Source organism: Manacus candei, unplaced genomic scaffold, assembly GCF_025592945.1.
Source record: "Manacus candei isolate 608988 ecotype Guabito, Panama unplaced genomic scaffold, ASM2559294v1 h1tg000028l, whole genome shotgun sequence".
NCBI classification, from domain to species: domain Eukaryota; kingdom Metazoa; phylum Chordata; class Aves; order Passeriformes; family Pipridae; genus Manacus; species Manacus candei.
The window spans coordinates 33915993-33929892 of record NW_026138076.1 but is presented as its reverse complement, the minus strand read 5'-3'; the positions used below and the strand labels follow the sequence as shown (position 1 = coordinate 33929892).

Genomic DNA, 13900 nt, shown 5'->3' with positions numbered 1-13900 from the left:
CAACAGAAGGCTGCTCAATCTCCATGAGGGTAGAAGGAACACACGAAAGCAGCACAAGATTTTTGCTAGCAATAATTCAAGCAATACTGCTGTCCACTAATAAAGTCATCTTATCTTTGCTCTTATAGCAATATTAGACAACGAAAATAACATAGAGAATGAGCAGAAAAAAAGTTTTTCACTCCACCAATTGCTGTCTCTGAACATATTGCAACAGACAAAGAAGCAGTTCTTTGCATAACCAAACTCATATACCGGTCAAAGTTAGGCCACTGAAAGTGGGGAGTTCTTTTTTCATTTAAGTTATACCTGGGGAAAAAAAATAATCAGAAAATCAAATGAAGCAATGGCCCCAACTTCCCTTTGTTCTAAGAGGGAAGAATAAATGGTGAGATCAGGTCAGAAAGAGACTCACAACACTGGGACAAACTTGGGGAGACTCCGAGTGGGAGGGTTTTGATCTTTTCTTCTGTTACCGTTTACATGTTGAAACAAGTAATGCCTCTATTATCACTTCTTCTGCACAGTAGCCAAGGTAACTTTGCAAACATTCAACCAAGCAAAGAACTGCAGGCTTACTTGCATTGTGTCTTTTACTGAAAAATACATTTTATTTATCATAACATTCAAAAAAAAGGAAAAAAAAACCAAAACAAACCCCAAAAACCCCAACATAATACAAATGCTAACTCATTCAGTTACAAACTTTGGTACTTGGTGGTTTCAGGCAGTTTGTTCTCCCATGGCTATGATGTACTGAAGTGTTCCCAATGTGCAACACGCTCCTAGTACAATTCTGAGAGTGATTCCGCTGTCCTTCAATCCCAGGCTCAAGGCATCCCACAGCAGGATCACTTCTTGTTTTGTCTAAGCACTTGCCACAGTGTCGTCTACATTGAGAGCAGCTCAGAGAGTCCATTTTTCTCCAGTTATGTATCTTCTTTTTCTTATTTTTTCCTCCACAGGCAACAACCATCAACACATCACGTTCATGGCATTTTCCCCTTTGCCTTATAGCCCACCGCTCTCTCATCAGACATACCACCCACATCCTCTTAACAATCATTATCCTTACTTCACATTTGCACTTTTAAATATCTTTACACTGATAACTAACCCACTCCCTTAAAAATGGGAGGAAAAAGAAAGGGAGGGAAAATAAAGAAGAAATAAAAAAAGAAGTAGGAAGGAAAAAAGCACAAGCATTTTTAAAGTATGTGTTCTCAGGTAGCCACAAGTTAATGGTAATTTATAAGCATAAGGAATGACACTTTAGCCATCAACACTAGAGAATAAAAGTAGCTCCGAATGCAGACAAGGGGGAAAAACACCCCACACAATCCATAAATACATGTTAAATCATTCACCAATTGATTCACCAAGGGTTAAATTTGACTAAGTGAAAACAACCCTGCTGCAAAAGACCAGAGCAACATTCTGGTGCATCACTCCAGTCCTGGCTCAAACTTTTAACTGGATGCTGACCTAAAACATGTGGATAATTGGTTGTTGCAGCCCTTGAACTCTGACAGCAGGGCCAGGAGGGAACTCGAGTGGTGCACAGGATTTTGCCCTGCTTTGCACATGGGGTGAATTTCAGCTGTAACATACTATGACTGCACCGTGAAACACATAATACTAGCAGCTTGTGAACCCTGACATGGAGGGCTCGACTCTAATCCAAGATATGTGGTTACACACCACCCCATCAACTGGAGAAATTCACCACTGGGTACACATGGAGGAGCACCATATTACCAGATTTTTTTCTGGTGACCTTTTGTGATGTTATCTGCTGGGTCCAGCTAGACTCAAGCCCAGAGCTCTGGTTTTATATGTAGAAAGTGAGGAACCCAGTTCTTGGGTCTGCAAGGCACTCAGCACTCCGGGCCGAGTTCAGCAAAGCATTGCATTGGTGGGAGAAGGGAAAAAAAAGGTTTGCGCTTCCACTGAAGTCCCCAGCAATCTGCTCAGATATTTCAAGTTAGAGATGCACATGAAGGCTTTGCTGGACTGGGTCTGCAAAGCGAAGCACCTTCCAAAACTGACCCCTTGATGCAAACACAAAGTCGCTTTAGTAACAGACAAAATTAAGTAAACACGGTTTGACATTATGACTGACACATTCAATCGAATCTCCCCTGAGAAAAAAAATAGCTGTTGGTATTCCCTCATTTCATTGCTTTCGTCTCTACGGGTAGTAAAAGAAAAATGCTGCAAAATTTTCCTCCAACAAATACATGTTGAAATCCTGGGCACTTGTTTTCTACGCATTTATTTTTTTCCCCTTTCAAGTACACCGGGTGAAACTGTAAACCTGAGTTTGTGTGTGCAAACCTATATCTTGTAAACCGCAATGTGAAACTTCACTCCGAGCACCGATATAGGAAAAGATAGGACAGAAACACTTTTAAACACGGATGCTAGTATTATAGTGTGCGTACTGTACACGTGTGTGTCACAGTCGACGACCTACGCTGGTACCTGCACTGTCCTGCAGTCCCAAGTACTGTTTCATTTAACACTGATAACCTAGTCACAACAGACTTATCAGTCATGAAAACGGGGAGGAGGCATTCATTTCCTTTAAGAGGCACTCAGCTTGCATCCCAATAGGAAGTTAAAGCTTGTAACTGCAGACTGTACAACTGAGGAGCACAGGGATTAAGCCTACACGTTATATGCTCTAGCTGGGCACACCAAGCTCTTTAAAAAGGGTTAGAATAGTATTTTTCATTGGATTTCCACAATTATGAAGATACATATGAGAAGACATATGAGAAATCACTCACTATCTGTATACTTGCAGTGCATTTCATCCTGAGGGCAATTTCAATTTGTGCCCGTAAATCAGTAAATCGCATTGAAATACAATCTTACACATGTGGTCAAAGACAGATCTAGCTGAGTTTTCTGTATCTTGAGAGTTACTCAAGAAAATGAAAATTTGGGGCTTATTTTAAAAATGGAAAACACTGAAGCATCCTTAGCTTCAAGAAACCTCAAAAACAGGCGTGGGAAAATTCTGCCTTCTGCCTTCTGCAAATGCTTAAGTATAGACTTTTGGGGTTTGCATTTAGACTTTAAAATTACAATCTGTTACCTCAGGGAAGCTTTATGCTAAATAATTTAGGCTTGCTCATACATTTATTTGCTTCCCAAAGTGCTTCACTGAACTGACATTTTGGACAGGGAGCAGACTGCTGTAGTTTAGTTTTAATGTCATGATAACAATTGTCTTTTGCTGAGATAGATCAGTTGCCAGTAACAAAACAATCTCTTTAAGTAGAGTTCAACATAAATGTCACTGCATTTTGAGTAATCTTATTTTATATTTTCTAGTTCAAAAGATAAATATTTTCTTAGCAAGTACAGATAGTGTAATTGTAGGCCTCAGATAAACCTGTCAAACAACAGCTAAAGAAACAACTGTGCCGTATTGGGGCTGTAACATTAAAAAATTCCTTTCCCAGGGAAATGACTAGGATTATGTTTTTAGCAATGTTGCAAATTAAGGAAGAATGGGCTGCAGTCTTAAAGAAAAATAAATGCTGTCCTCTCCTTTAGAACCAGGATTTTAAAATATTACATTCAATTTCTGGTTTCCCAGCATTTAAACACTGTCATAATTAAGGCAACTTGTGATGTTCAACACAGTACAGAGGAGCAAACAAAAAACAAAACCAATCAAATGTCTTTTCTGACATTTACACAATTTGTTTTGAACCATGCCAAAAAATAAACACTAAAGATATTTTTACCACTACAGCTCTCTCGGTTTGCAATTCCAAGTAAGAAGTACAGAGTACAAAACCCCATTTGATCACAAATTGTCACCAAAACCTATAGGGAAGACCCTCATTACTGCAATGGGAGAGAGCTGAGGGCTTTGTTTTTTTTCTTTTAAAGAGCTGCAGGGCTGCACTGGATCATCACAACACAATTGAGGGACCTGAATGAATCTGTGTGTCGATCCACACTGAAACACTGCTACTTTACACCCTGCATTTCATAAACCAGTAGCTACCAGCACAGAGGCAATGCTTAAAGCCTGCAGATTGGCTTCAATACAAAACCAACTTTGCACAAAATAATGCAGTAATTTAGCATTGCTCACATAATTAAATGCAGGCATACTCCAAAACTGAGGGGCACTTAGGAGAAAACAAGAAACTTACACACTTGGTTCATATGATGAAGCAAAAAAATTGAGAAAACTGTAGAAGCAGTTTTTAGGATGAATGTTTAAGAGTTACCAACTGTATTTCAAATTAAAGAAGCGTAATTCTTCTTCCTTATCCCTGTGAAAAAACCCAAAGAAAAACAGAAAAGCATCATTAATATAAAGTAGATTGTTAGAGAGATGCCACAACCATCTGAACAATCTTTACTATTCTAAAGAAGTGAATAATACCTTCTTTGTTTTCAATAATATTCTTGCTACTCATTCCTCATTCTTGGCTACTGCCAAGAATCAGACAATAGCACCCAACTTTTTAAACTGAGCCAGTGGTCAGGCACTCTTATTTTTCGAGCAGAACCCATCCTTGCTGCCCAAGGTGTGCAAACATGCGGTGCCTCACAAACCCCGGTTCCCCATGGACCGGTACTGAGGAACCCCACATAGAGCATAGGTAGAAAAAGGGCAATGTGATCTATCCAGGATTTAAATGATCCATCCACTCAGTTAAAGACATGGGCACTTTACTTACCAGCACAGCACCCAGCATGGCATACATAAGCAAAAGGGCAACAACCCACAACCATGTGCTCCAAGATTTGTGGAGTTAAGACTTAAATGCTGGCTCAGGAAATCAGACTGTTCGAGAAGAGTCATTAAGCTCACCATTAACTTTTACTGGTGTCAAGGTTAAGCACTATTTAAACCATTCCTAAGGAGCTATGGTTTTGAACACAAGCTCATGCTTATTTCCATTCATAGAGTGATTTACTAAATCAAATGTTGGAGCCTTTTTGGTTCTTGGAATATTCCTGTACTTCCCACTAAAATTAGGTAAATGCTTTACTGAATGCTCAGCAAAGGCCTCAGCATAAGTAAATCCTATGTACTGCATATTTCACTGTAAGTTGACATCTTGATAATGTAGAACATACATTCTGCTGAATGGGGAACAACTAAAACAAAGTTTAAAATATCAATTTATGAGCCTTTAAAAATCATTCACATATGCTATCCAAACAAAATTAATTTTTAAAGGCAGGCATAGATTTTCTGATGGTAGTTAGGAAGAAAACACAACTAATAAGTATAATTGCATACATATTCCTGTAACTGTAAGGTGGTTATGCATGTTTGAACGGAACAGTGGAAAATATCCTTCTAATATTGGCACTACAATTTACTACAGTTGCTTTCTACTTTGTTACCTGTTATTTTCTCATTTATTTACCTAACACAAGGCAGTAACTCTACAGAGTATAATGTGAGGATAGATACTAAAATTCAAACTACATTTTCAGTTATTCAGGCTGGGAATGAGTAAGGCAGTCTGCACACTGCAGGATGGTGCTGTCTAAGTTTGGATGCGAGCAGATTGGCAAGTTTACTTGAACTGAAAATTAGCAAAATTTTTCCCCCAGATGAAGAAAGAAGCAAGTACTGTGTTGCTACAGCAAGCAAGTACTATGTTGCTAAAGGTCCCCACCTACTGTGAGTGAAGAAGAGGGGGAAGAAAAATGGTCTTACAATATCTCTAAGAAACGCTCACATATTCTCTAATATTTGCCATATAAAAACTATTTAAGAATAGTTCAGAAATGGCACCTTGGATTTTGCCAGAATACAAATTGATGGGATCCATTTTATCCCATTGATTATGCAGAAAAGAGCACCATATAAAGAAAGTCTTGGAAGTGAAGCAGGTGTGCAGATGACTCGGTGACAATATGGCCACAGGCCACAGGCATCACACTACCACCAAAGCCACAAGTCACACTGGTCTTCAAAAGGTGACAGAGATCAAGATGGAGCAGTCCTTGACCCAGTGGTACAGTTTGTGAATGAAGATGTGAAAAAAATAGGGCAAAGACGGGAAGAAGATATTATGTGCAGTGCAGAAAGGAACACAAGAGTGAAAAGAAAGCATTCATTCTGCTTATTTTGGCTAGTAAAGAAAAGGGACCTGAAAGGACAGTACTTTATTCAACCTCCACACTCACTGATGAAATCTGGCTGGTCTAAAATCTATTTTAGGATCTGCACAGCATTGTTGCAATCAAAAAAACCTGTTCTGATGTGAAAGCATCTAGAATGAAAAAATTATCAACAGTTCACCCTCTGATTCATACAAAATTACACTGTTCTTCTCGTTAGGGGAAAAATATTACCCCAAGCAAACAAATGGTTTTAATTAGGAAGGGAACAACAAAAGAGAGAGAGGAAAATAATGGAAAACAAAAGAAAGAGTAGATAATAAAGGAGAGAAGAGGAAAAATTATCCACAGGGACACAAAAGTTATGTAGGTGAATGAAAATAATGGGAAGAAGGTATAGATGCAATTCCCCTCTGGCATATACCCTATTTTCCGCTGAGAGTTATATGAATAACCAAAGTCTAATGCCAAGCTAGATGTGTCTTGCAGCACACAGGTAAAATTATTTCTTTTACTGACTTTCAGAACAGGTCAAGAAATAAAACCTGTACACCTTATCCGTCACACACTAGCAGGACACCTACCTCAGGAGGTCTGAGACAGCCTGGAGGGGGCATCCCTCTCTGTATTAGACAACATGCACCTTGGCATGTTAAAAGATTAAAAAAATGGTAAAATCAACTTAAAGTCTTCATACTGCTGAATGACTTTCTGTAATGAGTATGAAAAGATTTTGCATCACCAGTCTTTTGGGGCAGCTTTCACACTTGTGTTGCAATGGTAGAGCTCTGAGGTAACACAATTAAGCAGAGTATCGATGCAGTTATTAACTTCACCACTGAGAAACAGCAATTTGCCAAGAGCATCACCCACCTCACCAGGTACGGTAGGCAAGCTTGCTACATGACATGGCAGGATAACCCCTGGGAATCGAGGGGTGGGTCACACTGGGAAATATATTGGGTTTCACTTTCAAAGAGTGATATAAGAAAAGCTAGAGGTTTTTGTTTAAATGGGTGCTGTTAGAAATATGGGTGCTATATACCACACCTTTTCAAAAACGTCAAGCCTCTAAACTGAAATCTAACAAATTCCTTCTGCTAGCAGTCTCAATTCAGCCAGTAGATCAAATGGAAAAAAAAATCAATTACTTTTTGCCATTTTTTCTAGATATGCTATGGAGACTTTACTGACAAGATGAAGCTGAGTAGAACAGTAGAGTTCAAGTTAAATTGGCACTTTGACTATCCCGAGTGACTCATAAGGGCAATGAAAACAACTTAACTTATAGCCAGGATAAATGAATGGAACTTTCAAGATAAAATATTTAGAAGCAGAGAAAAAATAAGTGTATAAATCACATCAGTAAGGTTTCATTCAACAAATAATCTACAATGCAGTAGTAGATGATGCAAACTAAAAGAACTGTTAAAACAAAAAAGATAACCCAGGTGCTGGAAGAAACCCTCAAGCATCCAACTGGACAAAGCTCAACATAAACTGGTGACAAATCCAAACCTCTGACTGTCTGTTGCTGCTCTTTTTCTTTACCTTTTCATATACAACAAAAACCAGCTCTGTGAGTTTTTTGATAAACCACAGAAGATTTTGGTAGCTCTGCCCAATACTGCATTTGATAAAGATGAGCCATACATTCTAATGCAAGAGACAAAAGGTCCTGAAGGCAGTTATGTAATTTTTTCAGATCTTTTAAAATGAAATGTCACTGTTCCTTGGGTATGTTGTACAAGACATCCTGCACCATCCTGAGCCCTGGTTTCAATGCATGCTGTATGCCCAGTCCAATGCTCCTTGCTCCAGGACAGGTATTCAATGCCCTTGCACATGCATCCCTGAATTTGGAGGCTGGCCCTGGGTTACAGCCTAGGTAACTGGACACTGTTAGCACTGTGGTAGGCCAAGCTCCAAGTAGCTATGCAAAACTGTGCTTAGCAACGGTGCCTGTGGGCTCTTCTGGAGCTCTCCTGCACCACAGGCCCCTGCCAGCAGCTCCATGGCACTGGGAGAGCACACCAGGGTCCACCCCATGCATCCTGCTCCCTCATCCCACTAATGAGAAGGACATGAAATAAGGGTTTGCTTCCATGAGACCCCTCTCCCGCTCTTCTTGAGGCTAGGGAGAAACAGGGGCTCAAGGGCAAAGCGAGAGGTGCTCAACTCCTTGGGAGGAAGAGGCAAGAGGTGAGAAAAGGGGAGGATGTGTTGCCAAGGCGAAGGGACTCTTTCGTGGCTTGGAAGATGATTCCAGAGGAGATGCCCAAACACACTTCCATCCCCAGGAGCAAAGGGAGGTGCCTCAGCCCCAAGGCTGCAAAAATGCAGGCTGTGTGACAAGCAGCTCCGGTGTGCTTCTCCTGAAACTGCCTCCGGTCTGAAGAAAGACAACATTTACTGCTGCAAGGGATACTGAACTGCACCAGTGGGTGTGTGTAACCTTTGTGTTTCTATCTTATGCCTACATTTTAAGCCCTGGTAAGAGCCCGTCTGCGGACCCTCTCCTCCTTGAGAAGCTGTGGCACAGCTGTCACTTGGAATTAACCAGGTCTGCCCTTAACCATCACTGGTGACTGTCGTGCCTGACAGCCAGCACTCTCACCTGCGCCCTTCACCGGTGCTCTACCACAAAGCGCATGGTGGTGCCGTCGAAGGAGGGCGGCGCGACGATCCTCGGGCCGGTGGCTGGCGCTGTTATGCTGATGACCGGCTTCGCCTCGGCTGCCCCGTGCCGTGGCGGCGGCGGGCCTTTGCTGGTAGCCACGTAGTAGGGACTCTCGGCAAAAGCTGCCTCTGCTGCTGCTGGGCTGCCAGGCTCTGCCGGAGCACTGGCATCGCTTCCCGAGTGAGACAGCGGGCGCTGCAGAGCGCCGGCGGGCAGCACGGTGGCGGTGGGCAAGAGCCCGGGGTAAAGCATGTACGTGGCGCCGTAGGCACCGGCATTGAGGGCCAGGGGCGAGAGGGGCAGCGGGACGGGGGCGACGGCCGGCTGCTGGGGCACCGGCACCTCCACGTACTGCCCGGTCTCGGGGTCGAAGAGGCGCCGCTTGAGGGGCTGCTGCACCGGCGTGTCCACCAGGTAGTACTGCCCGGTGCTCACGTCCAGCAGCACCTTGCGCTGCGTCTGTGGGAAGGGCTCGGTCGCTGCGGCCGCGGCGGGCACGGAGGGCGAGAAGCAGAGCAGCGGCGGGGCGGCGCCGGGCAGCGCGGCGAAGGGCAGCGGCGGGCGGTACAGGGTGGCGGGAGTGCCCTCGGCGGGCGGTGGGGCGGCGGTGGGGGGCTCCTCGGCGGCCGGGGGTCCGGGCGGGGGTCTGGGGCTGCCGGGGGGCTTGGCGGTGCCGAAGGGCTGCAGGCTGCACAGCGTCGCCGCCGCCGCCGCCGATGACACCGGGCTGGGGCGGACGCCGCCGCCCGCCCCTGACACCGGCACCGGGGAGGGCGGGGAGCCGGGCTCGGCGGGCGCCTTCAGCGGCAGGGCCAGGTAGTTCCCGCAGTCCGGGCCGCGCTCCGCATCGCCGGCGCCCCCGCTCCCGGGCAGGCGGGGCGAGCGCGGCGGTGCCTGGCTTGCCGCGGAGGAGGGCTTGCCCGGCCCGGGGGCTCCCGCTCCTCCGGCTCCGCGGAGGGTGAGGAGGGCGCGGGGAGGGGCAGGGGGCTCTGCGCGGGGGGGCGGCGGGCCGCGCTGCCGCTGCCGGGCTAGACTCTCGAAGGCGGCCGCCTTGGCCGAGACCTTATCGGCCGTGTTGTTGGAGGGCCGGCGGGGCAGCCGCTCGCTGCCTGGCCCCTTGCTCGACGGCTCCTCCGCCTTATCCGCCGGCGGCGGCGGGGGGGGAGCGGCAGCGGCGGCGGCGGGCCGGGACCCGGCGCCCCGCTCCTGGCTGGCGATAAGGGAGAGGACGTGGCTGTCGGTGATGGGCAGAGGGTCGCTTTTGCGCTTCCACTCGCGCTTGTTGAAGCTGTACAGCTCCTCCATGCTCCTCACCGCCGCCGTCAGCTTCTCCAGCGCGTTTTGCACGGGCGCCGCCTTGCTCTCCTCCCGAGGGTCCTCCTCCGACCCCCGGCCCCTCTCGGCGGGCGGCGGCGGGGGCTGGTGCCGCCAGGGCGCGGAGGATTTAGAGACGATCTTCAGCACGGCCGGCTGGCGAGCATCGCTCTTGTTGGGGGCGATGGTGGCCACCGGCAGCCTGCCCGAGGTGCGGTGCACCAGGACGGTGCCTTCCGGGGGACAGGCCGGCGCCTTGCTCGTCGCCTTGGCCCCCGCCTCAGTGGGCTTGGTTCCAGCGTGGCCGACTGCCTGACAGGTGATAACCACGGGGGAGAGGGACCGGGGGACACCGGCGATGACCAGTTGCTGCCGGGACTTCTGCTCAGGGCCGCCTTGCTCGGAGGCGCCGCTGCCCTTGTCGCTGCTGTTATCCCCCGAGTCAGCGCTGTAGGAGCTTTTGATGAGCTTCCGCACGTCCCGCACCTGGTGGAGGATCCCCTGGGCTCTGTACTTGCTGTCCCTCACGTCGCGCACCAGGAACTGCGGCACCTTGTCGTGGCCGTCGCCGGCCTTGAGCGGCTTGATGTGCTGCCCCCTGCCCTCCTCCAGCGGCCGGCCTGCAATCTGCGGCGTCAGCAGCTGGGCGATGCTGAAGGCGGCGTCCCGGGGCTGCTGCACGCTGCCCAGGCTGATCTTGATCTCGGGTGCTTTGGGCTTGGCGGCGGGGGACGAGGTGGTGGTGGCGGTGGGCGAAGTGGTGGCGGCGGCGGGCGAAGAGGTGGCGGCGGCGGCGGAGCACTTGGTTGCCCGCTTGCCGGGCTCCTTCTCCCGGGGGGTGTGCTGAATTGCGGGGACGAACAGACGGGACATCTTGGTGGACTTGCCGGCGGAGATCTCGCCCAAGTCGGCTCGCCAGTCCTGCTTGTGCGGGAGTTTCAGCTTGCCGACGGGCGCCCTCTCCTCCTTCCTTTCTGCCTCCCGCTCCTTCCAGGACCTGAATGCGCTGTTCTGGCTGCGGAGGAAGGTGGCCTTGATGGCCTCCGAGGCGCTGCGCTTCACCTCGCACAGCTCATCCGACAGTGCCCTATCCAGGCTGCGGTTCCCCTCGCGGGGCGTTGATGCCTTGGAGGCCGGCGATCGACCACCGCCGCCCTCGCCCGCATCCTCCGCCGCCGCCGCGGTGCAGTCCGAGCCGCCCTCAGAGTGCCGGGAGCTCTGTCGCTGCACGCCAACCTCCCGCTGCCGCTCCCGGCCGGCGCCACCGGCGGGGTCCGGCTCCCGGCCGGCGCCCGGCCCGGTGTAGGAGGTGTCGGTGATTTCACCCCGCTCCATCTTGAACTCGTGCTCCAGCTGCATCTTCTTGGAGATGACGTTTTTGAGGAGGCTGGAGGCGAACTTGGACTTCTTGCTGGATCCCTTCCCGCCGCTCTCTGCCGCTGGCGGCTCCCCGGCCTCGGCGGCATCGCCGAGGTCCAGTAGGGTCACCACCCGGGAGCCCGCCCGCAGCCGCCGCGGCGACTCGACGTGGGCGATCTCCCCGTCGAGCTTGCTGACCACGAACTCGAGGGCTTTGGTCTGCGAGCGGCCGGAGCGCAGCAAGCTGGGTTCGGCTCTCGGTCCCAGACTGCCACACTTGAGGTCCAGGTAGGTGGACCAGCGGTTGATGCCCAGGGCATTGTCGGGCAGGGAGGCAGAGGAGGCGCGGGAGCCGGGGCGCAGGGTGTCGAAATAGGGGTACGCCAGGCTGCGGAAAGCCCTGGCTGTAAGGTTTCGCACCTCTTTGTCGGCATCGTCCAGCTCGCTGACGGCGCTGGAGGCGCCGCTCGAGTGCTCCCCTGCCCTGGCGGCCCCGCACCGGGTCTGCAGCCGCGCGGGGACCGCGATGAACTTTTTCGTGTGGTCGCGGACCGCGTCCTGTTTTAAACTCGCATTGCGGTCGGGAGCCGCGGCGACACGGAGGCTCATGTCGCCTTCATGCTTGGCAGCGTAAACAGTGTTTTGCTTTCCACGCACGTTGCTAGACTCATTTATAGCCCGGGAAGCGGCTTTGATTGATAGGAGAAGCTGGGCGGCCGGGCTCCCGCCGGGGCGGCCGGACTGCTTGGACCGGCTTTCCCCCGAGCTGGCGCGCTTGTCCCCACCGGGGGTGTCGTGTTCGGAGGTAAGGCTGACGATCTCGGTGCTGCTGGTGTTGTCGATGCTGTCCGTCTGGTTGTTGGGGTCGCTGGTGGTCGTGCTTAGGTAGCAGCTATTCTCCTCCTCCTCCGTCAGCGTGTCCCCCGGGGTCTCGTCGCTCCCGAAGGAGGCGTAGTCCACGAAGGAGTAAATCACGTTGTTATCCTCGAAGTCCCAGCGGGCGGCCAGCCCCGCGTCGAAGTCCATGTCGTGGTCCACCTCGCTCAGCTGGATCTCCTGTGTGCTGATATAGTGCGCCTCGTCGCGGCCGCCGCCGGGGGGGGTGCCCGGGGGAGGTCCGGGGGGGGTCGCCTTGCGCCCCGCGACCTCGTCCTCCTCCTCGCTTTCGTATCCGAAGGAGGACGAGGAGGTTTTGCCCTCCGTTGACACTGGGTCGCCCATTGCGGGAAAGCCGTCCGCCTTAGTCACCGGCGAAGGGCAGGAGGAGGAGGAGGACTCCGGGCAGCCCCCCAGCTCCGGCGGCCCGCCGCTGCCTGACGCTCCCCCGGAGCCGGGGCCGGGGCCGGTGTCAGCTCCGCATCCCGCCGCCGCCGCCACCTCCGCCGGGGAAGGCGGTCGATCCCTCCCGCTGTCCGAGGATGCTGGCCCCGTCGCCTCCCCCGGGGATCCACCTTTCGCCGAGCCGCCATCCTCAGTGCCGCCGTCTCCGCTGTCCCGTGCGGGACCGGCCGCTCGCTCCACGCCGCCGGCCGGGGCCAGCTCGGGGTTCTGGTGGCTCTCCTCTGGCCCCCGCGGCGAGCCGCGGATCTCCACATACGCCGTCTCCTCCTCCTCCTCGATGGCCGACTCCGGCCTGGGCTTCGGGCTCGGGCTCGGCTTTGGGCTTGGGCTTGGGCTCGGGTTCGGAGCCCGTCCCGCCGCCGCGACCTCAGGGCCCGCTCGGGGGCTGGCGGGCTGCTGGCCGGGCGCGTCCATGCCGGGGCCGTCGGGGCGCGGCAGTGGCCCGAGGGGGCGGGCAGGCACGTGCCGGCGGGGACGGGGGGGCAGCGGGCCGCCCACCCCCTGCCCTCCCCTCCCCTTTCCTCCCCTCCTCCGCCCGGCGCGTCGGCTCCCGGGCCGGGCGGACATCGCCGCCGGGGGGCGGAGGGGTCGGGCCGGGCCGGCCGGGCTCGGCTCCCCCCGCAGCTCCGAGGGACAGGGGTGGGCCTCTTGGTCACCGCAGGAGGGTGGCCCTGCGGATCCCGGGACGGGCCCAGGTCGCTCCCGGTTTTTCGAGATGGACTTCTCTTGCTCGGCCCCAGGCACCGAATATACATAGAGCCAGCGTCGTTAGGATGGATGAACAAAATCTTATTTTAAACGTCTGTGTTTGCCGGAATCAAGGAGCCCGGACACCCTTTGGAAGGGAAGAGCTGCCCGTGCCTCCAAAGATGCTGCCGCTGCCCGGCTCCCCCGGGAGCCGGCGGTACCGGCTGGAAGAGACAGCTCCCAGGACACCGGCTTGCAGTAGGCTCGTCTACAGCAAGTGCACCCTCGTCCCACACGCAGCAGTGACTAAACAGCTTTTATCTTCCTTTAACTACCCCCTTGCACCCTGTGTCCCCACTCGCAGGAGGTGTGTTTCAGAGGGACACCCCACGGATGCTGGTCTGG

The 13900-nt window shown here is 51.7% G+C and overlaps 1 protein-coding gene across 1 annotated transcript; it reads right to left on the bottom strand.

Moving 5' to 3' along the window:
• Positions 1-584: 584 nt before the first annotated feature.
• CUNH4orf54 (chromosome unknown C4orf54 homolog) lies at positions 585-13222 on the bottom strand. Its single transcript, XM_051790133.1, has 2 exons — positions 8732-13222; positions 585-4301 (listed from the first exon to the last, which is right to left on the bottom strand). The coding sequence occupies exon 1, from the start codon at positions 13220-13222 to the stop codon at positions 8741-8743; it is 4482 nt and encodes a 1493-aa protein (XP_051646093.1). The 3' UTR covers positions 585-4301; positions 8732-8740.
• Between the last annotated feature and the right edge of the window lie 678 nt (positions 13223-13900).

Excerpts from the sequence above, each read along its gene's own strand:
- CUNH4orf54 (XM_051790133.1), bottom strand. The coding sequence starts at position 13,222 with ATGGACGCGCCCGGCCAGCAGCCCGCCAGCCCCCGAGCGGGCCCTGAG.